General features: G+C 40.4%; 1 protein-coding gene across 12 annotated transcripts in view; it reads left to right on the top strand.

Annotated features, from left to right (window-relative positions):
* The window catches only part of PTK2 (protein tyrosine kinase 2), a 187,712-nt gene that overhangs the window by 82,075 nt on the left and 79,798 nt on the right, over positions 1-25,839 (top strand). For all 12 annotated transcript variants that reach the window (XM_033072195.1, XM_033072147.2, XM_033072137.1 and 9 more), the window contains 2 exons: positions 11,124-11,290; positions 17,250-17,337. In XM_033072195.1, coding sequence (XP_032928086.1) covers positions 11,124-11,290; positions 17,250-17,337 — 255 coding nt within the window. The remainder of the gene's footprint in view (positions 1-11,123; positions 11,291-17,249; positions 17,338-25,839) is intronic.

Here is a 25,839-nt window from a genome sequence, read left to right as displayed (position 1 = left end):
GCTGGAGGGAGAGAGTTGTCACAGAGTGAAGGAGACTTGTTTTCTCCTTTTGCCCTCTATTTAAAGTCTCATTTGTGCAAGAGAAAATGAAATAATTTAAAAAAATTAAAGAATTTTGAATTTTTATCTGCCTTTCCCACTGTTTATTTCCTAGTGTGGCTGCAAGTGCAAAGACCCAAGAACATTCCTCAGTGGAGGAGGTCTTGTGGTCTTGATCACAGACCTGTGAAATCCAGGGATTTTCATTGGTGATGATCAGAAAATCTTTCTCTGGTCAATTCAATAAGCTCCCTATTTGTGTTTGGGGATAATTTGGTGAGTGGACAGATCAGAGCTTCAGCAACAGGAATCTCTGTCATCAATTGCATACAATTTTTTACGTGGAGTAAAGTTTTTTTGGGTACCACTTGAAACATTTTTGCTCTCTGACTTAAGTACTAATGGTTTGCTATCTCTGATCTGATTGATTTGTTTCATAAAGTGCATTACTTGGTACAGGAGGAGGAAAACTATGTCTCAGTACATTTTTAACCTTGCAAACCTCTCCTGGATAAATGTCCAGGGCTCTTAATGTGGTACTTGAAATGGAGTCTGTCTTTCCAGAGAAGTATGTAAAACCCTGGAAAACAAAAGCAGAGATTAAATCTGTTTTTTTCCAGCTCAGGAATACCTGTGGTTATGGACTTTAAGGATATGAAACTTTGAGCTGCTGTACGAAATTCAGTGCTGAGTTTAGTTGGCAGTTATATATTATTTTTTAAGGCAAGAATATGCCATTTTTTTATAAAAGCAAGATCAAAAGAACAGGCATGTAAAAGTGACTTGAGGCTTGCCTTAATTTTTAAATTTTAATTTTTACACCTACTTTTAATTGGATGGATGTTTCACAAAAGAATGGGATTTTTGTGTTGCTCTGATGGGTAGCTGTTAAACTTCCTTCTTTTAGCAAATGTCCTTCTTTTGTTATTTTGTTAAACTGGGACAGTGACTGTTGAATGTGAATGTGCAGGTAGTAAAGGTCTAGCACTGATGTATTACCATGACATTTATTTTAGAAACAGTAAACCCTTGTTGGAGTACAAGCCTACATTCCATTGGAATGACTGCTGTTCGACCAAGCTGAATAATTTAAGATTAAAATAGCCTGTAAGGTTTTTATGCCTCCTTTTGTGGAGGAGACATCTGCCATTTCTTCTGAATTACAACCTGAGGGAGGAGACTGGAACTGGGTTTCTTTCCAAAGAGCTCTGAAGGAATATTCAAAGGTAAAAGTCTTTGAGACAGCTCTGCAAATAAAAGAAAAAAAAAAAGGTCTTCCAAGACTGCTCCCTGGTGAGCACAGCTGCTGGGGTGATAGCCGGGGAACATTTCCAGTATTTGGGGTATGTTCCCAGTTTTAAAAGTCAAATTTGTTCTGAAATCTCCAGATGAGCCAGTTCAAGGTGTTTCTAAAGGTGCTGCTAAAGCCAGAGGACTTTATGGAATGTAACCAGGGAAAGTAAAGTTGGGATTTTCTTTCCTGATTCGTGGTTCCTCATCTAACAAAGTGTGGGTTGCCTTTGTGAATGAAAGATGTGTTTGATGGTGCTGAAAAGGCCTTTTCCTCTCAAAGAAAGGAGAAAAAAGATAGAAGATCCTAAGCATAGAGTAGAAATAGTGATTTAGCTATTTACCTTCTACACAATTCCTTGGTCATTAAAGGAGATTTTCATTAAAACTCAGGTGGTTAAGGTCAAATGAACAGAACTCACCTCTAAGTCCCTTAAAAGGCTGGACTGTGATTTCCTTGCTGTTCATCTTAAAATATCTTCAACCCAGACAGCAGTGTGGCTACACATAGGCTTTGCTTTGAGGAGAGCTTTGGGCTGTGGACCTCTGCTTATTCTGGATGGATTTAGTCCCTCAAAGACAGCTGTTTCCTCAGAGGGATGAAGGCTGTGCTCTGCAGTGGATGCAAGAGCAGTTTCTCAATTCTGGGAAATGCTTTCTTGGATTTCAAAGAACTGGCATGCTCTCTTTACCCTCTTTTTCTTTGGTGTTATACTAAAGACATGCTTCATTTCCAAAAGAAAGAAAAGGCTTTTATGAATGTGCAAACAGTGGTCTCCTCCTGTGAATGTGTGTGTAGACACAGCCAAGGATTTGCCAGGAGAAGAAAGGTTGTTTATCTTCGCTGTTTATCTTGGTATGGCTTGTTTGGATGTGGTGTCTAGGTGCTTATGCACAAAGGGATTTCCAGGCTTCTTGGAGAGAATGCAGGGCATTCTCTGCCCTGCTCACAGCCTCAGGTGTGGCATGTGAGGAGGTGGGTGTTGCTGAGATGGAATTTTTTGGTCTCAAGTGCACCCTGAAAGTAAACACAGCACTTAGGAGAAAATCGCCTCTGTAGTTGAAGCAGAATTGTAACCATAATTAAAAATAAAAAAAAAAGAAAAGAGAAAAAGAGTGCAATGCATGTAGCTGATTGAGTAGAGAAGATCAGGGATTTTTAGAAAACAGGCACTGGGAATCCTTGTATGAGTCCTTACAGGTGACTTTTGGTGAAGTGCAGATCTGTGCAGTCTCCTTTTCTACCCCAGAGGTGCTCAGCTTCCATCGATTACACCTATTTAAAAACTTTTAGCCTTTAAAGCTTGTCTTTGATTCTTAATGTGGAAATAACAACCACAAATCTGAAACCAGGTTATTACCAGACATGTGTCGTACCTTGATTCTCAGAAAGGTTTGTTTGTTTTTTTTCTTCTGATTTTGTGTACTGTCTAAAACCTAAGCTGGATAGAGATAGCATTAAAGCTTTTAACCTGTCAGATTTGTCCTTGTTTTTGCAGTTGGAGAGAAGCATGGTTAGAGCTCTTGAACAAATAAAGATAGTGTTCAGGGTTCTTTTAACCTGTTCACAATTCAGATGTCTTTTTCTTTCTCTTCTATGCAGTACCACCTTAAAATGTCAGGTTCCTTAATCATTGACAGAATAAGAACTCAAAAAGCTGAATTTTAAAAGCACATCCTTAGCTATGGGGAAGGATATTATCTAATTTTTTAAAATATCTAATTGCAAGGAGCATGCCTACATTCCATCCCATTTGTGAAAGGACCAGAGCAAATTCACCAGCTTCCCTACCTACCTGCAAAATCTTGCTTCTAACAGGTAGAAGGCATGTGTGCAGGTTGGAATTTGTGTATTCTGATCTGTTCCCTAAGCTGAGCACTTTAGGGGAGGGGCTGAAGCACATTCAGCTGGGTCTGCACTGAAGCAGTTTATTCAGCTGCCTTACTGTGTTCCTCTGTGTTGCATCTTCTTTCCTGTTTGCCTCTTCCATTCAATCCACGCTGTACTTTCACCTTCTGGTGCAAGAGAGCAGAGTATTTGATTGGAGATCCAGTTTGTGGTGGAGGAATGGGAAGGTCTGTAGTGCAAAGGTCTGCAATTCAAATGCTATCCTGGTTAAGACACGTGTTTCATCTGGCAGCTGTGCCAGTTTTCCTCCTTGCTGTTTGTTTTCTCATGCTGCCACTGTAGCTGTGCTGGCACAGGTAGTGTGACTGTTTTGGCAAATTCAGTCCAAGTTAAAATGAATGATTGTTTTGCTGTTGTTGTAAATCCAGATCAGTTCTGTAATCTTGTTAGCTGCATTGTCTTGCAGGCTGACACAGCTGAGGAGGCTGGGGGGGAAAAAGGAAATGCCTGTTTATGCTGGCACTGTGCTGCTACTACACCATGAGAGGACAGAGTATTAAAGCCTTATTGATGAACATCCCTTGTCATTCACAGCAGCATTCCTGGTTTCCAAACACCTCCCAAGATGGATATTGCCTGTTCTGAAAAAGGGCAAGAGGCTTGTTTGTCCAACCTCAGTTCCAGATGTGATTCCAGCTGCTCACCTCCAAGTCTCTCCCTCTTTCAAACCCATGTTATTTAAAGCTGATATCTGGACAAAAGGTGCCAGATATGTGCTGTGGCTACTCTGGAACAGATCTGGGCTACACAATACTGATTTTGGCTGACTGGTAGCCAGTACTTGAGCTCACTGCTGCCCAACCATGGAATGGCTAGATGTGCTTTGAAGAGTTTGAAGAGTTGGGGTGGAGCTGCTCTGGTGTATCTACTGCAATCTGTAAAGGAGATGCAAATATATTAATTGGATAAGGTTTTTATCTACTGGGTTTCTTTTTTTGAAATAGATTCCTACTAGATTTAAAATAGCTTGTTACTAGATTTAGTAGCAGGGGGAGCAGCTTGGTCACACAAAGTTCTGTGGAAAGAGGCTGTGAGTGCTGGCAGGAGTCAAAGCTGGGTTAGTATTTTTGGTGAAGTCAGCTCTTTACAGCAATGGTTGCATATTCAAATCTCATTTCTGCGTGTGTACAGTGATATATGTGCTTTGAGGCAGTGGAACTGTTTGATGTATAGAAGCAGACTGGAGTGCAGTGATTCAAACATCAAATAGATGTGTGTAAAAAAGTGTAAAATCATTCCTGGTCTAGTATAAGAGCAAGAAAATTGGTGTGACTGACCTTTTTTCCCTTCCTTTTCTGTGTGCCTGCATGAACTGTACCACATAACAAGGCATGGTTGTATTGTTGTTTTGTAGGTGTCTCCCTTCTAAGAACCTGAAAAAGGTAACAAGAATTCAAAATTATGGATATTGACATGTAAACAAAAAGGCATATGGTATAGTGATAATCAGTATACTAAGACAAAAGTACCCTTGGGCTTTAGAATGCCTGCTTTACTTGTGCAAAATACTCATGATACCCTTAGATGAGACACACATGCAAAATAACATTTTAAACCTAATCTAAATAGCCTTTTGACATTTTTCTGAAAACATCTAGATCTGTAGATACTTCAACATTGTGTATCCATGTTTAACTGTACAAAAACTGGATCCAGGGGGGTTCTTAGACTTTGCAAGTGCATCTGAGGATAGGGAGTAGTGAAATATAGAATCAGAGAGAAATCTGGGTTACAAAGGACATTCAAAGGTTATCTATTCCAGCCCTGCTGTAATGAGCAGGGATATTCTCAACTAGATCAGGTTGCTCACAGCCCAGTGTAACCTGGCCTTGAGTGTTTCCAAGGATGGGGCACCCACCACAGCCTGATGTTTTACCCCTCATTGTAGAAAATCTTCATAATATCTAAAACCTAAACCTACTCTCTTCATACTTAAAGCTGTTTACCTGTATCCTATCACTTCATACCCTTGCAAAAACTCCCCCTCCAGCTCTCCTGGAGCCCCTTCAGGCTCTAAGTTCTCTCTGGAGCTTCTCCTCTTCAGGCTTAGCCCCAACTCTGTCAGCCTGGCTCCATGGGGTAGCTGCTCCATCCCTCTGATAGTTTTGCTATCCTTGCTCCAGCAGCTCCATGTCCTTCCTGTGCTACCCCCAGAGTTGGATGCAGCTCTGCAGGTGGGATCTCACCAGAGGGAACAGAATCCCCTCCTTTACCCTGCTGCCCACGCTGCTTCTGGAAAACTAGATTTATTTTCAGCTTTTGAAACAGCATTGCATTTATTTGGGAAGTGTGCAGTAGGATCAGAAAAGTGCTGATTAATCTAAGAAGGCTGGAAAGCAGGGCTGTAGCAGCTCTGCTCTGTCAGTGCTGTCAGCCTGTGCTTGGAAGGTTCCTTGTGGAATTCTGTGTGGGTGTGGAGAGGTATTTGGGATGACAGATCCCAGCATGGATATGAATATGGAAAGCTCTGAGGCACTTGGGTGGATGTGTTGCTTTGAGCTGAGGTGTCTGTGTGCTGCAATGGTGACAGGATCCTGGCCACCAGGACAGTCTGTGTTCAGGCTGTGGTTTCAGTATGAGCTTGTTGGGCTTCAGGGGCAGAGTTCTTGTACAACCTCATCAGTTTCTCAATCTTGTTTATCATCTGATACACAAATGTGTTTGCTGGACAACCACAGTAATGAGAAAAAGAGAAATGTGGGGTTTTCCTTTTACTGTCAGGCAGTGTTATCAGAGGACAGCCCAGTTCTTGGTGTAGACTTCTTCTTTATGGAAATTATAAATTAATTTTTATCAGACCTTTGCCATTTACTTTTGTTCAGCTTTTCATTTAAGCCCCCTATATAAATCTGTCATCAGGAGTTAAAATACTTCATATATAAATAGTGTTTGACATATTTGAAGTGCTGCACAAACATTAGCACGCTCTGCCTATGTCAGAGTTGCTGCTTAAAGACTTTTTCTGGTGCAAGAAACTTTCTCCTTCCAACTAAATAAGGAAATTAGGTTTCTAGTCACACTGGGAGTATATTATTCTGTCTTCAATTTATTCATAGTAGCACATCACTCTTGTTAATTTACAAGCAAGCAATTTCATTTTCACTCATTTACAGAAGCACAGTATTATTGATACATACTGGGAGAGCCAAGGGTACTGTGTGCCTTTTGGCCTTTCTCTGGTCTGTCTTGATTTTTCAACATTCTCCTAAATACACTGTACTGTAAGTTCTATTTTAGGGCACATTCTCCTAATTTGGGTAAATATTAATCTATTTTTTAAATTAGCTGTGATGCATATCTGTGGGTTTTTTAGACAAATGAATAAAAATGAGTGCTATCCAGTTTTCTACCCATAGAAAAACTTTTTCTTCCTCTCTCTGGGGTAAAGGGAGGGAAAGGTCACCTATCTGTTACTGATAGGAGATTGCTCTGAAGGCTTCCCACTGTCTCTTGCTCAGCTGTACTAGTCTATTTTATGTTCAGGATGTAAATGTCAGCTTCAGAAACCTAATTAAAATCAATGTGATTATGGTAAACTGCATTCAAGTGGCAGATGATTGTGTGACTGCCTTGCAGTTGTAGGGAGCTGCCAACAGAAACATGAAAACTCTTCATGGAATTTATATTCATATAGAGATCCCCTGTACCCAAAGTGAAATCTCATTCTGGATTAGGTTTCTGCTGGAACCAAGTTCTCTAACAAGTTCTTCTATCTGTCATTAATTTGAGGTCAGAAGTTTGTCATCCAGGTTGAAACTGATGGTCCTTACCTGTTTTTTCCCACTCAGCAATCCATCTGAGCTTCCTGAGCTGAGAAAGGCTGGTTGGAGTAGAGTCTGGAGAGATTTCAGCTTTCTTTGGCCGTGCTTCCAGCTAAAAGATTGTGGTGACATGTCTCAGCAGGATGCTGTAGTTGCTCTTATGTAGTGGTTAAGCAGTTAAGTTGTTTGTCTGGAAACTTCTGATTAGGCATTCTCATCACTGCCACAGAGAACATGGGGCTGCTTTGGCAGGGCTCCTCACAGAAGCTGCCACCCATCCTGGAGTGATGGCAGGGGCTTTGTTGGACACTCCAGGCGCCTCCACTGCGTCTGGGGAGGTTGCCCAGGAACTGAGGAGGCTCAACATGTTATTTACTACTGATGCTGTGTTAAATACACTGACCTGATGCTGGCTGCAGTGCCAGTGCAAGCCTTAGGGATTAATCTTGGGTTGTTTGGAAAGAGCAGCCAGGCCTGGGCAAGTCCCTGGGGCTGCATGAGCCTCCCTGCTCTGTGCTGGATTCTCTTGATGGGACATGTGGCCCTAAATGTTTTAAAATTCAAATCTTGTGGTTTATTAATAAAAAAGTATATAAGCCAATAGATGTTTTACTAAAGACTGCAAACCAGCCATTTTGAGTGTCTTAATCACCATGTTTCCTTGTTTCTCCAGTTTTTGGTTCTGACTCTGGGTTGATAGCACCTGGAATGTGCTGGTTTTTAGGAAAGCTGCAGAGCTAAGAGAAGCACTTCATGTGTTTGTTTCATATAAAGCACCACTTCTTCCTTCCTCACAATACATGGCTTTTTAGAATATATTTTCCAACATTTGCACTTGACCTCCTATGCACCCATTCTGCTATTTCCTTAGTGTTTGTGCTTTTTCTTGAGTTGCAGCATGTACTAATTGTTGCTAATTATTTTCTTGGGCTGACAGCTACCTCACCACATACCTCACCCTTCTTACATAAATCAGAAAATATGTCTATTTTTATTTTTTATTTTTCATTCTGTGATAGGTTTAGACTTGATGTTACAAAAAAGACAGAGGTTTCAAATCTCACTTCATTTTGGTGGGAATTAGCTCATCTGATTTCTTCAGTCCCAGCCTGAAGACTGGAGAGGGTCTGAGATGTCCCTCTTGATTCTTTCCTGAGTAAGCACTAATGGTTCAGCTGAGCCTTACGCATCAGTAGTCTCAGTAGTTCATGGTCATAGATAATTTTACCATAATTTTTTCCTTTCCAAAGCCATTTCTTATCACAGCAGGTGTAACTATCTTCTAAGAACATGAACTGCCATTTCCATTATCAACTGACAGTGTCAGAGATGGGGGAGGGATGGATTTCCAAAACGTAGTGCTGTTTGTCACACGCTCTGTGCAGGGTGCAGGAAGAGATGAAAATGAATGAATCTCTTCTGTTTGCATATAGAAAAGCTGGCACCATTCCCTTTGGATGAGAGCTTGCCTACCAAACTGTTAGGCTTTACTAACTAAGCAGAGCTTGTCCTTTTGGTGAAGAAGAGGTTAAATATGCCTCTGTCTCTTCTGAGAGTACTTGGTGGTGGTGAGTGTTTCCAGGGATACAGGCAACTGTTCTCCTTTGTAGTTTGTGATACAAAGAGCCTCAAATGAAGGCAAGAAACAAACTTAAACAATTTACATTAAATGCAGATTTAAAACCGTTCACTGACCTGATAATAGACCTTTGGAATTGCTGGGGAAGGTTGCAAAAAGTGAAATGCTTTAGGAGGAGACAGGATGAGTAATTGCAAGAGTTTCACAGAAGGCTGATGAATGACAGAAACAATGCTTGGCTTGGGAAATCCACTGGGATAAAAATAGTCTGAGGTTAGGAGAGCACTTGGGGGAAGTGTTCCTGTGTGCTTGCCTGGTGTTGCCTCATCCCCTGGCACCCATCTGTGGCCTCTGTGCTTCCTCCCTGAGCTGTTTTACCGAGGTGCCTGCAGGGAGCTGCTCCTTTGCACCAGACCTTTGTCCCGGCAGCTCGGGCACCTTCTGGCTGTCGGGGCACGCTGTGGCTGGTGAGTCTGTGCTGCTGCCAGCTGCTTGAAAGCTTGGATTTGCCCAGAGTGTTGGGAAGTTTCCCTCCCACACAAAACCATCCTCTGCAAGCCTCCTGCTTGCTTTGCTGCTGCTCTTCCATCTTCCTTCAGGTCTGAGCTCGCCGTCCGCCTAACGCTGGATGTGCAACCCCAGGGCATGGCAGACAAGGGAAATTTGGGGCATTGCAGGTTCTGAACCAAAAAGATGTTTCTGAGGATGCTCACATTGCTGCTCTCGGACACAGGGTCCTGTTGGGCTTGATGGAATCTCTTCTAACTCAGTCTTCATGAACTTACTAAACATGGCATGTGTTTCCTTCCTGTGGACTTGAAAGAATTCTCTTTTACATTTCTCTGTGCACTGTGTTGCTTCTGAAAGATTATTTAAAGGTTGCAGTTTGAGGAGATGTGTGAGCTGATTTAACAGCTTGATATCACCTCACCAACAGCATGATTCCACTCCTACACGTGTCATCTTCCCCCTCTATTCAGATTTAGCGCTTCCTTAATTCTCTTTTTGCAGTTAGTTTTCTGCTTGCTTAATTTGCAGAATCAGGATTTTAAGCTATTTCTTTGGGGTATAAAACAATAAATTTTGGAAAGCAATTGCAGAATCATTTAGGCTGAGTCATCACATCCAATTATGAACCCAGCACCATGACCAAGTTCACCACTAAACAGTGTCCTCAAGTGCCACATGCACATGGTTTTGCAACACTCCAAGGCATGATGACTCCACCACTTCCACAGACCAGCCAGTTCCAAGGTTTTTTTACCCATTCAGTGAAGAAATTGTTCCTAATACCCAATGTAAACCTCCATTGGCTCAGCTTGAGGCCATTTCCTCTCATCCCATCCCTTGTTCCCTGGGAGAAGGGTCTGAGTCCCACCTGGCTTCACCCTCCTGTCAGGGAATTGAGGAGAGCATTAATGCCCCCCTGAGCCTCCTTTTCTCCAGGCTGAGCCCCTCTCAGCTGCTCCTCACCAGAGTTATGCCCCAGACCCCCAGTATCATCCTACAGAAAACCCTCTCACCTAACTCACTCCAGAAGCCACCTCTGGCTCCTGTAGAACTTCCATAGGTTATGTGTTGATGTTTTGCTGGAATTCTGAGCAAGAATCACCAACTTGTGCCATCTCTGCATGCATCTGTGAGTGTGTGTGTGAACCTGTATGAGCATTTTCAATAGGAATTTTTCACACCATTACAGGCACAGAAGCAAAGGCCTGTGAGTGCCTGGCTGAAGTGTCTGGGAGCAGTGATATCCCCTCAGCTGCTGGCTCCTCATGGGGATAAGAGCAGGACAGCCTGGCATGCTGCACCTGAAGGGCTGCTCATCCCTGCTCCACTCACACATCTGATTTTTGTCACTGTGTGCAGACCTTGCTGATGTCTGACACAGCAATCTGCTATGGGTTTATGTAAAAGGTTCCTTTCTTGGGCTAGAGATCTTCAAACTCTGAAATGTACCTCAGGGCAAACAGCATTTGTTGTGTTTGAGAATGTTCCCAAATAATTGTCTCTTGTGTGGTTTTATAAGGGATCTCTGCTGCATCTCAAACGAGCTGGGGGAGGAGGGGGAAGGAAACCAAGGGGTTGTGCTGTGTCCTATGAAATCCTGGCTTTTGGGGCACTAAAGAGGATGAAAGTCCAAGATGATTTTCTGGTTCTTGATGGAGAGGGACTTTTAAAGGCTGCTGGTGGCTTTTTTTGAACTAATGCATCTTGCTTTCATCCACAAACCTGCTTTTGAAATTTTGGCTTTTATGTTACTCTCTTTTGCATAGAAATAGAAATACTGGCCTAAATCTGATAAGATGCATGGAACATATTTACTGATGTTTTCTGAAGTTGTGCTGGTAAAACTTCTGCAATTGCAACTATGAAAGAGTAGCTTACAATAAAATAAGATTAGTACTTTTAATGAAGTTGCTACCTATGTGCTGCTTAGTATTTTGTGTAGGGTATTACATGGTAATATGTAAAATTAAAAAAATATATATAAATATTGATTGTATTTTGCAGTCTGTAAGGAGTGTGTGTTTCTCTGTTTTAGGGCATTATTCAGAAGATTGTGGACTGTCACAAAGTGAAAAATGTGGCCTGCTATGGGTTACGGCTCAGTCACCTGCAGTCTGAGGAAGTTCACTGGCTACACCTGGACATGGGGGTGTCCAATGTGAGAGAGAAATTTGAACTAACTCACCCTCCAGAAGAATGGAAGTAAGAGTATAAGTCTGTTAAGTGTCAGTCATATAAGTCTTCCTGCCTTGTCATAAAAAATACTCTGTAATTTGGTTTATTAAGGAAGATAATTTTGTAGTTGAATAGAGCTGGTGGAATGGGGGGAAATAACCCACCAAACTTCTCACTAAGGGCTGTGAACAGTGTTGTGTTTGCTTTAAGGAGTTTCTGTTGTTGTGAGGAGTTTCTTGCAAACTGAAGAGAAACCTGGGATTTAGAGGAAACATAAAATAGGAGCAGAAATCTCCTAGTTGTTTGTGCTGAAATCTGCAAGTTTTGTCATACTTAAAAGTTTTAGGACAGGAATGCTGTTCCTAGTTGTGGTATAAGCACATGGCTGTGGTTTTTAAAGGATAAATCTTGTTATTTAAATAAAACCAAAAGGATATTGTTAAATACTGGTTGTACTTATCTATAGACTGAGGAGGAGAAATGTGATTTGAAAGGAGTGAAATGCAGTCAAAAATTATTTTGTCCCTCTGCTGTTGAAAAACTTCTCAGTTGTTAAATTTACTTACATTGAGGCCCAGAGCAATAAGTGACATTTCCCTTCCTTCTGACTGTGATCCTCTTAAGTTATACCAGGAGCAATGAACAGTAGGAGGATAACTGCAGGATTTTGGGGGTTTTTCATAGCTTGAGCACATTTGCTGAGGATTTTCATGGTATTGGTTAGTTGATTAAAAGAAGTGGCATGGCCTAAGTTTCTTCAGCTTTTCAGGAGGGTAAGCTGGTGATGCCCACTCAAGAGAGGAAGCAAGGAAAGAAACTCTGTTCACTTTCCTGGTAAAAAGACAAGAGGAAACTAAAATTTATTTGCAGAAAGACACAGTAGTCTGCTAGAAAAATGAGGAACTCTGAGTTGTAAAATACCAATAAACCAAATAGAGAATAAACCAAAGAATAGATAGATTACTGTGGTTGCTTGTTCACTGCAGGGGCGTTGTGCATCTATTTCTGTGGTTTATGTTCATAATCACAATTGTGCTGAAGTTGCTGTTTCTTTTAAATCCTGTACATACCTTCTGCAAAATTATTGTAAACAGTCTATACTTAGTTTCTCACAAATTGAGTTATTATATTCTAGCAGATGTCACAGTTGGCAATATTCAGTTTTTAAATTCTCTTTAGGGTCCCAGTTTTAACAAATTCAAAGAAATTAGGAATATATAAAACCTGTGTTTCAGGAATGTTGCATATGCTCTTCTGTGCATGTTATATTTTATTGTTTCTGTGATCTACACAGGTATTTTCTCTCACAAGATATTTTTCATTGATAATATTGTGAAATCACACTACAGAGAGGAGGAGATTCCTGAATCCTTTCTGTGATTAGTGGTATTATCAAGTGGTAGATGAGATGTGAATAATTTATGCTGTGGAAATTTGCTACCTAGTGTACCAGTGTCAGTTCCATTTTTATAAGGCAGTACAACTGGCATGGTACACATTGCAGAACACATTTAATTGGTTTTAAAAACAAAGTTAGATATTGTTTTGAAGCTTGTAGGAAGGAATTGTGTAAAATGCTCATGAAAGAGCTATGATAGGGTGTAAATTATTCAATACCTTTCCAAATGTCATTTAATGTGTTATCGAATACATGCAGCCTGACATACCTTTTAAACCCAGAGAGATTTGCTGTGCATAATCAAAATGCTGCTGTCATATTTGTAATGCCATAACACAAAGTGTCTAAGATCATATGACAGTACTTGTAGAAATATTTAGATTACTAAAGGGGAAGTAGTCTTGGAATGGTTCTTAAATTAAAAGCTTCCTATAGTGTTGGTAAACCACTGAATACTTCATGTGGTTATTTTATTTTTATCATCCAAATTAAAGGGTTTTATATTCACAGTGTTCAGAAATTACATATTGGAACTCTTCTGGACTAATCCAGGTACTGGAAGTTACATGGATTGTCAGTAGGTTGCACACAAAAGTTAGTGGAGTAAAATCCATCACCCAGCTGGGTGAGCCAGGGCTAACAGGATGTGGAGCTTTTAAATCATAGATAACACCAACCCCCATAGTTTTCTGTAATACTGAGTCTTGAACAGCAGGCACAGCTGCTGTCCTTCATGGCTCCAGAACTGCTGTGTGCCAGAGCACTGCTCCTTTCCCTGGTATTTTGTGTCACAATATCAAGAGGTTCACGTGACAAGTTGTGTTGTTCCCACTGGGCAGACACCTTCTAGCTCTGTAGTTGAGGTTTGTAAAGCAGGTCCCTGTAAGCAGGTGACATCCGTGCTGTGACTCTGACAGGTAGGAGACACCCCTGTGCTCAGCAGTCCTGGACTTTGAGTTTTGGTAGCTGGGATACAAGAGCCCAGGCACAGACACAAGGCTAGATCACCTGTGGGATGATGTAATGAGTTGACCAAGTTGGTCTAACAGATCTGTCCCTCTCCTCACTGCACTCTGTCTTCTCTCTTCTCTGGCTTCCAGTTATCCAGTCCTTTCCCTTTCCTTCTGTGAGCTTTAATACTTCTATAAGCCTTCAGTGAGCTGATTCAGTTCATTAAACTCACACAAGTCTTCTCCTTTGTCTGCCCTTTTGGTTCTCCTCTGTTCTGGTTACTTTTCTGTTGATGTGAACTGAATCAGAACCTGCTGGAGGCAAGGTTGGGACTGGCACGATTATTCTTTCAGTGGCACAACTCATTGAGAGTTGGGTCATCCTTTCTTTTTTGGCTCTACCTGCTGTCCTGGTAGTGCTTGTTGCTGACAGGGAAGCTCCCAGAACAGCTCAGTGGTGTTCACTCTGCTGTGGATGGGTCACTTCACTGTACAGCTTGTGAATTCTATGGATGCCCACCTTTGTGAGGTGTGTCAGAGTGCTTCTGAGCACTTCTGAGGGACAGAGCACCAAGCAGACTGCTGGTCTTCCAGGGATAATTTATCAAACATAAGGGGAGTGATCATCAGCTGAGACACTTGCTGCAAAAGCAGACCTGGTTTGTGAGAAAGGGACATATCATCATTGTCAGTTGGCTGTATTTCAAAGCCAGTAAATATAGAGGATATTGAAAATCGAGCCCATCCTTGAGTTGGCCTTTGCAAGTCTCCTTCTCCATTCCCACAGGCCCAGGCAGAGATTAGGTTATAAATAGGTAATGAAGGTCACTCACAGTGACTGTCTCAGCCCAGCTGCTTTGCCTTACCTGATTTTCTCATGAGATCCTGTTGCAGGAAGCAGCACTTTCATGGCTGATCAGTTAAGGAGACAACTCCCTGTAAAGGAGAGAGATTGATTTTCCTCTCTTTGTTGACTTGTTTTTTGTTTGTTTTTTTTTTTTTTTTTTTACAACCTAGAGAGTAATGGTGTTTTGCATCCTAGAATCACAGAATTGTTTGGGCTGGAAGAGACCTCTGAGATCTCAAGGTCATCAAGCCGTATGGTTAACCCAGCTCTGCCAAGGGCACTACTGAACCATGTCCCCAAGTGCCACATCTATCACATCTATGTGTCCTTTAAATCCCTCCAGGGATGTGATGCCCCTACTTTCCTGATCAGCCTCTTCCAGTCTTTGACAGCCCATGAAAAAATTTGTTCTGATATCAAATATCCAATTTTTTGATCTATAATTCAGTCTAAACCTGTCCTGGTGCAACTTGAGATGGTTTCCTCTCATCCAATCACTTGTTACCTAGAAGAGCATGACCCCTACCTAGCTACACTCTCTGTCAGGCAGTTGTAGAGAATGATAAACTCTCCCCTGAGCCTCCTTTGCTTCCTCAGCTGCTCCTCACCATCTTTGTGCTGCAGGATAGATTTAGCTTGGATATTAGGAAACATGTCTAAATGGAAAGGATTGTCAAGCACTGGAGCAGGCTGCCCAGGGAAGCAATGGAGTAACCATCCTTGAAAGTGTTTCAAAAAAAAGTGTGAATTTGGCACTTGAGGACACTGTTTAGTGGTGAGTGTGGTGGTGGTGCTGGGTTGATGGTTGGACTCAAAGATCTTAAAGGTCTTTCCCAACCTAACAATTCTGCCATTCTAAAATGCACTGGATTATAGAGCCCCTAAAAGGAAGGAAGGAATTGTTTTACACAGACTTGCTCTTATTCCATGTCAGCCTCTGCAATTGTGTTCAGCAGTAGATTTAAGTGGATATGGCAGAATTAAAAAAGGAGAGGTTCTACTTTTCTGCGCTTGATAGTGTGCTCATGCTGCCTTCTCTCCCTGACACATAAATACCTGGAAGTACAATTTAGCTGATAGCTAAATTTTAGTGAATAACATGTTGTCTGCTGGGGATCATGAAATGTAAAGGCTGATCAGCAATAGAAAGTGATTGTGTGTTCCCCTATATATGAGAGTAATCTGTGAGAGTTTGCTTTAACTGTGACATTGAGTCTTTTTTGTTTATCTCTGTCTGTGTCCTTGTGGCACAGAATGGTTTGAAATGAGAACATTTAAGGACCACTGAGTCTAATCCCCTGCCATGAGCAGGGACACCTTCCACTATCCCTGGTTGCTCCAAGCCCCATCCAGCCTGGCCTTGAACACTTCCAGGGATGTGGCAGCCACAGCTTCTCTGTACCAGGGTCTCACCACACTCAGAGTAAAACTTCCCTTCCTTATATCCAGTGTAAATCTACTCTGTCAGGTGTTCTCAGCCTCTCATGCATTTCACTCTTGAATTTAACATGTTTTCTGTGCACAGGAATTAGGAAATATATTGCCATATACAACAAATCATTCTAGTATTCTTTTTTTGTATACAGTGTGTGTATTTACGATTTACAATTTTTTTCCTTATTTTAATGATTTCTAACAGGACAGTGTATTTTCAGTGAATTCAAAGTAAATAAGGATATTACAACTTCTGCTTACAGTAAAAACCTAGGTAGCACTTAACCCTAATACATTTTTACCAAATCCCCATGTAAATCTTGATTACAGGCAGCCAAATCACTTGCTGAAAAGAAGTTCTTGTCCTGCTGAAGATTGAAATGTTGTAATATTTGCTCTTATCATGAGCAGATTGTTAAATACACTTACTTTGGGAAGTACTGTTAAGAGTGTTTGTTAGGATATACTGTGTTGGCACAGCCCAAGGGATGGAGACATTCATTATCAGACTTTCATTGAAGGAATGTGTCAGAGGAGGAAGCTGTGTCAAACACTGTAGGCTGTTACCACAGGACAAGCAATAATACTGAATTTAGGGATTGAAAGCAGAAGTTCATGATGAGAAATATTACTGAATTTAGGGGCTGAAAGCAGAAGTTAAGGTTTGAGAAGGCATACAGATTTGGTGTAGATCATGGGGTCATTTTGAATTTCCCTCACTTCTGGTGTGCAATTTCCTTTAAAAATATGACTGCCAGGTTCAAAACTGTTTGGCTTTTGCACGTGTCTTGATGATGAATAAGGGACCAGGAAACCTTTTTTACAGAGAAATCCCCTCAAAACCTATGGGAAATCCAGAGGTGAATACTGGAGCATTGATCAGAGAAGGAGCAGAATCCTGTACCTTGTTCTCCTGTAGGATGTGGCTCCCTGGTGAGTGACACCGTTTGTCACTCCTGAAGCAGCAGCATCACCGTTTTAAGTCCCTGCTTGTGAGAACCAGAGATAAAAGCTGTTGCCAGGGGTCATGTCAGTGCTTCTGGCAGCTCATCTGTTGTCACCTAACTGGGGCCTCCCTTCCCATGGATCTGGAGCTTATCTGCTCCAAGCCTTGATGCTTCAGTCCCTTCTGAAGCTCTGAGAAGGCAGCAGGGCTCTGAGTGTGCTTGTGTTACAAAGGTGCTTTGACAACATCTCTATGAAATGTCAGTCACAGATAAATTCCAGTTTAGTTCTCTTGAGTAATCAAAAAGGAAATTTTCCATTAGTTTTCTAAGTTTATTTGCATTTTTAAGAATGCTGTGAGGAAATCTTTATTTTAATTTTGCTCAACAGTCTCTTTTTCTTGCTTTTCAGATATGAATTGAGAATTCGGTATTTGCCAAAAGGATTTCTAAACCAGTTCACTGAGGACAAACCAACTCTAAACTTTTTCTATCAGCAGGTATGTTCAATTCTTCTACTTTTTCTTTTGCTGATTTTGCTGAATTTAGAAACCTCTGGGCTTGTTTATGTGGGTAGCATATTACTGCAGAAACAGAAAAACTGAAAAAAATTAAGGTTGCTTATTTAAAGCAGAAAGGGTACAAAGCCCATGGCATCTTTCTCCTTGAGAAGTGATGAGGAATATGTTCCAAAAACAAGGTGATTTTGCAGATAATAATTGTCCTATCTCAGATAAAATTGGCTATTGTTCCACTGACTTCTTACAGTTAATTCTCACTTGATTGAACTGATGATTTTCTTTATTTTTGTACATGTAAGTGACCATTTCTTTACAAATCATCAAATGATTTTTCCACTCACATTCTGAGATAATTTTCTTGGATTTAAAATCTCTTCTGGATTACTAAAACTGTGTAATAGGCAAAGTTTCTGTGAATTAGGCACTAAATGCTAATTTTGTTCAGTTGAATGATTTTAGACCAATAAAACCTCCTGGGGATGTTTTTTAGGGGAGTCAGCACTAAAATGGTTACCCTGTCCTCTAACTTCAGCAAGCACAATTGTGCACACACATTCTTGTCTTAGGTAAATTACTTTTAATTTTTTTTTTACTGTGTGATGCAGTATTTGTGTTGATCTATGAAGTTGACTTCTGCAAAGACAGTTCTCCTGCAGTGCTTCTTTGGACTTCACATTCTAGTTTAAGCGATTTGTGTGATATGCTGGATTCAGCCTAAAATGTCTGAATTTTGGTGAGTGTTTAGTGTAGTGCTGCCAGGGCTTCTTGTACAACAAAATCATGTTCCTTTTTCCCTTAGCAGCAAGGAACTTCCTTCATTCTGGCTTTAAACACAGGAGATTTGTGTTTCCCATGACGCAAAAGTGGGTGATCAGCTCCAAAACAATTTCCTGAATTCCATCACTTTCCTGTCCCAACACCTGGCAAGCCTGCAATGTCCTCTCCTGTCTACCTTAGGGAACTGTTTCTTTAAAGCAAGGAGGTCAAAATGCCAGAGGAATATTTGTTAACTTCTAACTATATTTGGAGGAATCATTACAGATACAAATGGCTCAGAATGGAAGGTTTTTGAAGGTCATTGGGACCGATAGGCAAAGCTGGCAACTGCCTGTACCTGACAATGCCCTGAATCCCAGTACTGTTATAAAATGAAAATCAGGAGTTCTTGTCTCCTTGCTCTTCACACCACCCCATTTATTTTCTCTTCCCCTTTCTTTTTCACCTTACAGTGAGGTATTTCTGAATCCAGTTCTTTAAAAGTCACTGCTCTTTGTTTTGGGGTGCTGTAAGGTTTTCAGATCTTCCTTGTCATGGAAATCAGGTGCAGAACTTTCCAGAGCTGTCATTCTCTATCCATGATTCTGCTTTGCTCCATAAATTTCACTTGTCCTTTTGGATAAACTAGGACAATAACTTTTATGTGGTAAAGTGTTAAGGCAGCAGCAGTGACGTATGAAAAGAAGGCAAGAGAAGAATTTAAGCAGTAACACTGCAATCATAAACCAAACCTACAGCAGAGAGGGAGGGGGATGAAAAAACAGGGAAAGATGATTTTTTGCATTCTGTTCTTATCTCAGTGCCATTCCTGCAACATTTTAACATCTTCTGCTGACCACTGCTCTCAGTTAGATGCATCATGTTGTGTGTAGGCAAGAACAACAGAATGTACAGAATTCATACATGCGTACATAGATATCCTGAGCTTTCTGCACAAAAGTAACTGTCAGAGATAAGGAATGTAGAACTCAGTCACAAAATTTTAAAAATCTGACAGAAACAACACCTCTGTTGTCAGATTGGCTTTTCTCAATGTAAAACTCAAAGACATTTCTGTCTTGTGTGTTACAAATGAGTAAAAATTTTTGTGAGGACCAGATGCCTGTGCTTTTCTTGTCAGAATGAGACTGGGAACCTTATTGCTAACACACATTGTTTGTCTATTAAAAATACAGAGCAACAAATTCAAAAGGTTCATGGAGAAGGAAAAGAAACATCATTGCCTCTGTCACCCACAGTTTTTGGAACTGTAATGATTTTGTTGAATCTGAATTGCAAGCCACAGTGTTGTTGAAAAAGAAAGTTTAAATCCTCAAGTGGTCTTCATCTTCTGGAAAAGTACGGAACATTTTGTAAAGATAACAAAATGTTACCTTAATCAGTGTCAACAGCCGGGGTTTATTCATCCAGCTCACCCAAAGCACAATAATCAGGCTGTTAAACCCAAAGCTGGCACACGTTTGTGCCTTCACACGCATGACTTCTCCCATTCACTTTAGGAGTGCACTGCCCTGTGCAAATGGGTGCATTTCAGGCTTCTCAGCTTGGGCTTGATATGTGAAATCACTATTTTCTCCTTGATTTTTGACTGTTTTAAGGATGCTGTGGCCTTTCTTTGTTTTTGAATATCCTTCATCTTCAGGAGTCTCAAACAAATGAAGAACCTGTGCCCAGAACTGTTTGTGGCTTGTCGTGCTGCGATCGTGGCGCTCGTTCTGCCATCTGCGGTGGGCGTGAGCTGCTCTTAATTGGAAGTGTAAAGCAGGGCACTTAATGAGACCTTTCATTCTGCAATCTGTACAGCAAAGGATTAAAATTAGTGTGTGGGAGCAGGGGGAAACCACACAACTCGTTAATAACGTCAGAATCAGTCCCACTAACGATGCCATGCGGTGCCTCTTGTGCTCGGGCTGTGCCTCAGCTTTGAAGCCAGAGATGGGGAGAGGCTGATCTTTAGGTCATTCCCCTTCACTGGAGGAGCTGTGTGTTCCAGTCATGTCATTTCACATCCCATTTGAGAGCTCTGACCAACAAACAACTGCTGGAACTGTGTCTTTTTGTTTTGTTACTGCTCTGTTTGGCAGGTGTCAGAGGTAGTGGGTGACAGAACTTCAGGGGTGTCGTCTCTTTTTTCAATCTGTGGAGCTTTTAGGTGGTGATTCTGCATCGACTGCATTACTCCCTTGTGCCCAACTGCTTACAGTTTCAGCCAAATTAGGCAAATTGGATCCCACCCAGTGCTGTTGGAATTGTGAGGCTGAAGTATTCAGAAATCAGGAAAAGCCAGATTTATGGTTGTGTGCGCAGTTGGCAGATGCTCGCTGCACAGGTTTTATGTGTCAGCCTTCAGTTGTGTCCTGTGGTATTGAATACCCAAATCTGAACCAAAGTGAGCTCTAATCCCACCCACAAAACCTTAAACATGAAGTACAGGGAATAAAAACACTGTAAGTTCATTTTTGTCAAGAAGTAGCATCCTCTGTGTGTGTGTGTGTGTGTGTTCTGTTGCCTGTTTTGTAAATCTCTGATGAAGATATCTAGGTTTTTGTATGGTTTTTAAACATTTTTCAGAGAAAACAAGCATATAGATAAAAAAGGAGAATTAAAAACTGCAAGTTTTGAGTAATGAAGTAAGACTTCACCATTTTCCTGTCCTTTTTGGGAGTATTTTCAGTTGCTTTAAATGAGTGTTGATGAAATTTCTAGTGTCTTCCTCTCCCTGTATTCCAGTGAAATGATTGTTGGGAAGTGGAAATAAAGGGGACAGGCTCCTCTATTTTGCCTTAGCAGCCGAGTGAGGAATGAAAGCCATATCTCAAATCAAGATAGAATACAGCTTTTAAAAACATTCATGTAATGAGAATCAGACGTAAGCTGCTTGAATTGCCTTCCTTTTATTGTGGGACAAGAGCCTGCACACATTTATCCTTGAATAACATGTTAGCCTGCAGTAATTGGAGATGGTTTATCCCTTGATGAAAAGGGAGTAAGCATCTGTATGGGGGGTGGGGGCTGCTCTTGGGCATCAGCTGTTCCATTGTTGCTGTCCTTGTGCTTCAAACAGAAGACTTTTAAAGTAACTTTTTGGGGTTGTTTTTTAAGATCCCAGCCAACAAGAAAAGGTTGTTTTTATCAGTGTTGAATTTTTCTCTGCTGCCTCGTTTAGCCTGCAGCGTGGGGCTACCCTGGAGATGTTCATTTATGTAATAAAGGAGACCACAACACTGAACTGTGTTTTGAATTTGCTTTTTAAAATTACCCAGAGTTTGTGTAAGAAGGAGTTGCAAGTAGGGGATGATCTCAAATTTAGAGCAGGCCAATGATGCCCTGAAAAAATTGAGCTGAATTCTGTGCCATGAGAGCTCTGTGTCTCGCCAGACAAGTACACTGCAGATTCATTTTCATAAGAAAACTCTTTTTGAAACTAAAAGAGAAAAAAATGATACTTGTTCTTATTTTAAAAAAAAAAAGTTAGGGAAAAACATTCTCTGAAAAAGTTTCTTGTGGACAATTGGCACTTCTTTTCTCTGTCTCTGTAATGTCTATAAAGATTATGTTCACACTCAAAAGGTATTTCATTAAATGAAATATCTCTTTATATGGTGGCAGATAAATACATCATGCAAATTAAATTATTTTTATAACTCTGTCCCTGACATGTAGGAAATTTTAAATCGAGGCAATTACTGTAATAACTTAATGATTAAAGTTTTATGAGGCTTAGGTGCATGAGATGTAATTTGAAATGCAGGCTGGGAATTAGACTTTTTAACCTAATTAAATAACAACATCTCTTACACCCTAATAAAAATAGGAGACCTAAAGCAAATGACTTTGACAGGAAAAGCTTTGAAGAAAATGAAGGACATTGGGAGAAAAGCCAGCGTAGTTCCTGATGTTGGCAGCCTATTTAAAACAAAAACCCTCAACAAATAAAAAAAAACCTCACCCAAAACCCAACAGATCTTTCATGAGGAGTTAAAGGCTGACATAAACTGTGCCCTGTTGGGAGGTGGCAATATAAGAACTGCAACTGATTAAAAAGATACTAAAAACATATTTTTTAATAAAAATATAAATTAATCTGAACTTCTCCTGTCTGCTCTTTACAGCTTGAAAAGACAGCTAAAAGTGACATTTCCTTGACAGGAATAGGTTTTGAAGTTGCTGAAATTCACAGTATCCCATAAAGTACTTTTTTTTCCTGTTAGAGTTGATTTACACCCTCAAAACTATGCTGACATTCTTGTTTTAGGCTCTGCTGTTTGTAGAGTTGTGGAGCTACTTTGGCCACAAATATTGTGTGCCCAGAGTCTGCTTTCCCTTAGTGCTGTATGGAAGGAATGTGAAACTTCCTCCTAGATGGTCAGCCAAGCTCAGGCTTTGATTTAAAATTTCCGCCTGTCAGCCAGAGCCGTGAAAATCATCCTTGATGGGGCTTTTCTCAAATTGCTCATAATTCAACCTGATAAATTTGAAATGCCAGGGACAGGTTTCCATGTACTGATGTGTGGATATGTCTCTTTAGTAGTCTGCAACAAAATGTTACTGTCATTAGCATATTCAGTTGTGTATAACAACAAAAAGAATCTCACGGAAAAGTTGATTTACGTTGATGCTTAGACTCGCTTGATCTGGAAACTCAAAATAGTGTGTTGGAAAGGAGAAGTATAAAATTAGCTGGGAGCAAGGCTTGTTTAGTAGGTTGAGTTCTATATGGCTCCCAAGAGTCCAGCCCTACTTTGTGGAAGGGCTGCGCGGCAGCGGCGTCTCTGCAGTGACATCTGGAGCTCAGCCCACTCGGACAGACGGCTTCGTTTTTAGCTGCTGTGCCCCTAACAATGCCTTGTCAGAAGTTGGTTCCCCCCCAGCCCATCTCTAATGCCCTTATTATTAACAGAGGAGCTTCCAAAATTAGTCAGAGATGTCAAAGATCATCTCTAGATAATACAGAGACGGTGACCTTGGGACACGAAGAGGAGGAGCAGTTGAGGGCAGATGAATGTTATCCTGATACTGGATCTGGGCTTTTAACTCCCCTAGATGAGGCCAAAGCCCTAATTTTCCCTAATATTGACTTATCTCCTATAGCAAATTTAATACTATCAGATGGGTAAATAGGGGTGGGAACACATATGTGTTTCTCTCCTGTGTGCATTTTAAAACCTACCATTATGATCATTAAGGTGGCTCCTAAAAATACTGATGACATTAGAAGCAGGCACTGGGCTTTTGTGCATATGGGGCTTCATTCAGAGCAGATGAGGCACAAATCTTTCAGGGTTAATGCTGCATCACATTTCTGAAGCTGTAGTTGTGAGAGTTGGGACCCAGTTCTTCCAAACTGATTTTGTAAGGATGAAAATTTGGTGTCCTACATGAACCTGCTGCTGGAAAACAAGGATGGAAGAGCAGTTTGGTCCTGGCAGATATTAGAATTTACTGTTCCACATTAACCCAATCATGTCTGTCCTACAGTGATTCTGTGGTATATTTAACACTTCTAGGAGCAATACAGCTGAAACTAGAGAATGTCTGAGATAATTCTTTTCGGTAGGAGCAGAACTGTGTTGTGGATTGGGGTGGAATTGTGTGTTGTACCTGCTGCAGGTGCAGAGCAGAGCATCCTCCTTCATTTTGAATGGGGAATTGCAGGGAAGATGAGCTATATATTTGAGGTTTTGTCTTGGTCACAAAAGTGGTTGCTGAAGATCAGCTTTTCCCATGGATATGTTGAGACATTCTGGTCTTTCATTACAGAAGCTGGAACTGGTAAATTGGAGGAGTTATTTCTCTGGATTTTGGTGGGATGGGTGTCACCAGAACCCATTGTTGTGTGTTGGTGTAAAACAAAGATCCTGGTTGAACTCTGTGGTGGCTGAGGGTGAACTATAATGTACAAAACCTGACACCAGATTACTTTCCAGAGTTAGAATCTTGAATGTTTAAAAGCAGATGCTAGAACACACCTGGGCTGTTAAAAATAAATCCAGAGAAATTACTGAGAATAAATAAACTATTGCTTATACAGGACAATCATGAGACAGGTTGTATTTTTTAATATAAATTACACCAACTATGCAGAAGTACATAATTTCCCAATATATAAAAGCACCAGCTAAAAATAAATGTGTAGAACAAATGGATAAGGAGAAAATGATGTACTATAAATCTTTGTTTTCATGCTTCATCAAATGTTTATAATTACTATTTGTATGCTATGTACTGAATGGAGTACAAAGACATTTTCTTTGTTTGCTTATCTAAATATCTCATATGTTGGGATGATTCTTTTTGGGTATGGTCTTACATCTTCAGTGGGAACAACACTGAAGGGTTGTTTAAGTGCAGTGTTCAAAGCCGAGCAAATTTGGGAAAAAAATAGAAATAAAAAAGGACTGAGTTCTGTAAGTAGGTCATAGAGATTGAAAGAAAAGCAAGAGAAATAGATTGCTTATTTTTAAACTGGCCTCCTGAAAAATTGGAGTTTATCCTGTGGGAAATTTCTTGGTGACATTAAGCTGGAAAAGCCAGTAGTGGCTAATTATTGGTATTTGCCCTTTTTGAGACACCATTTGATAGTACTGTTGCTAAAGAATTTCCACAGTATTTATGCTTGAAAACTCAACGTTAAGTTTGATAATTTTATGTAATAATTTATAAGGCTATAAACAAGTTTAAACCTAAAATATCTTTTTAAGACACAGTATCTAATAGCTTTTTTAAAAAAAAATCCCTAAACTGGAAAGCATTTGCCAAGTTCAGAATTATTTTACTGTTGTTCTTAATAAAGAAATCTAAATCCAGCATGGTGTTTTTATGAACTGCTTGTCAGCCTGGGTGAACCTTCCTCTGAAATACTGCAGCTGCATAAAAAACTCGTGTGCAGGAAAATGAAGCAGATGGCTTTTGAAAGTAGCAGCTGGTATATAAAATACAAGGCCAGTGATAGATTTCTCCTTAAATCATAGCATAGGGCTGTTCTCTAATTTCTCCATCTTCACAAACATGGGCTTTCCTCTGTTTGCAATTTTTATTTTAAATTGTTCCGTCTGGAATTCGCTGTCCATTTCTGTAGCTGAGAAACTGCCCATTATTTTCTAGTAAATTTTACAAGTTAGAAGTGTCACCATCAGTAATTTCACCATTCAAGTAAAAGAAAAAATATTTTATAAGTCTTGACATCAGAAATGAAACTGGGCTTGTGTTTATGTCCCCATCTTCCATGTGGGAAAAGCATTTTAGTTCATGTTGTGTTCACCTCCTTTCTTTTGTTGTGATTTAGGAGTATGTTTGAACTTCTAATGCTCAAAATACTGGAGACAGAAGAGAGATTTCTGTTCTTGTTAAAAGAGAAAGAATGATAAAAAAATTAAAATATTGTTAAGAATAAAAAGTAGTTTAAATAAAGTGAATTGTTGCTGAATATCCGGGCAGTAATAAATCAGGAAATGTGGTGTAGGATTGTGTTGGATTTCAAAATCCTTTTTTTGCTTTAGGTATTACTGCCCTTTCTAAGCTTTTATTCACTGATGGTGGGTGATGTGTACTCTGTGTGGGGGCAATGACAATTTTGTTTCATTTTTTTATTTTATCAGAACATGTGAAAAACTTCATTTTCCTACCTCTGAGACGTGCCTTTATGCTTGTCATTTGTATTTTCCCCACACTGCAGCCCTTTTTGGTATCAGGCTGCTTGGAGCT

This window comes from Catharus ustulatus, chromosome 1 (genome assembly GCF_009819885.2).
Source record: "Catharus ustulatus isolate bCatUst1 chromosome 1, bCatUst1.pri.v2, whole genome shotgun sequence".
In the NCBI taxonomy this organism is placed as follows: Eukaryota; Metazoa; Chordata; class Aves; order Passeriformes; family Turdidae; genus Catharus; species Catharus ustulatus.
This window is presented reverse-complemented; position numbering and strand designations above follow the sequence as displayed.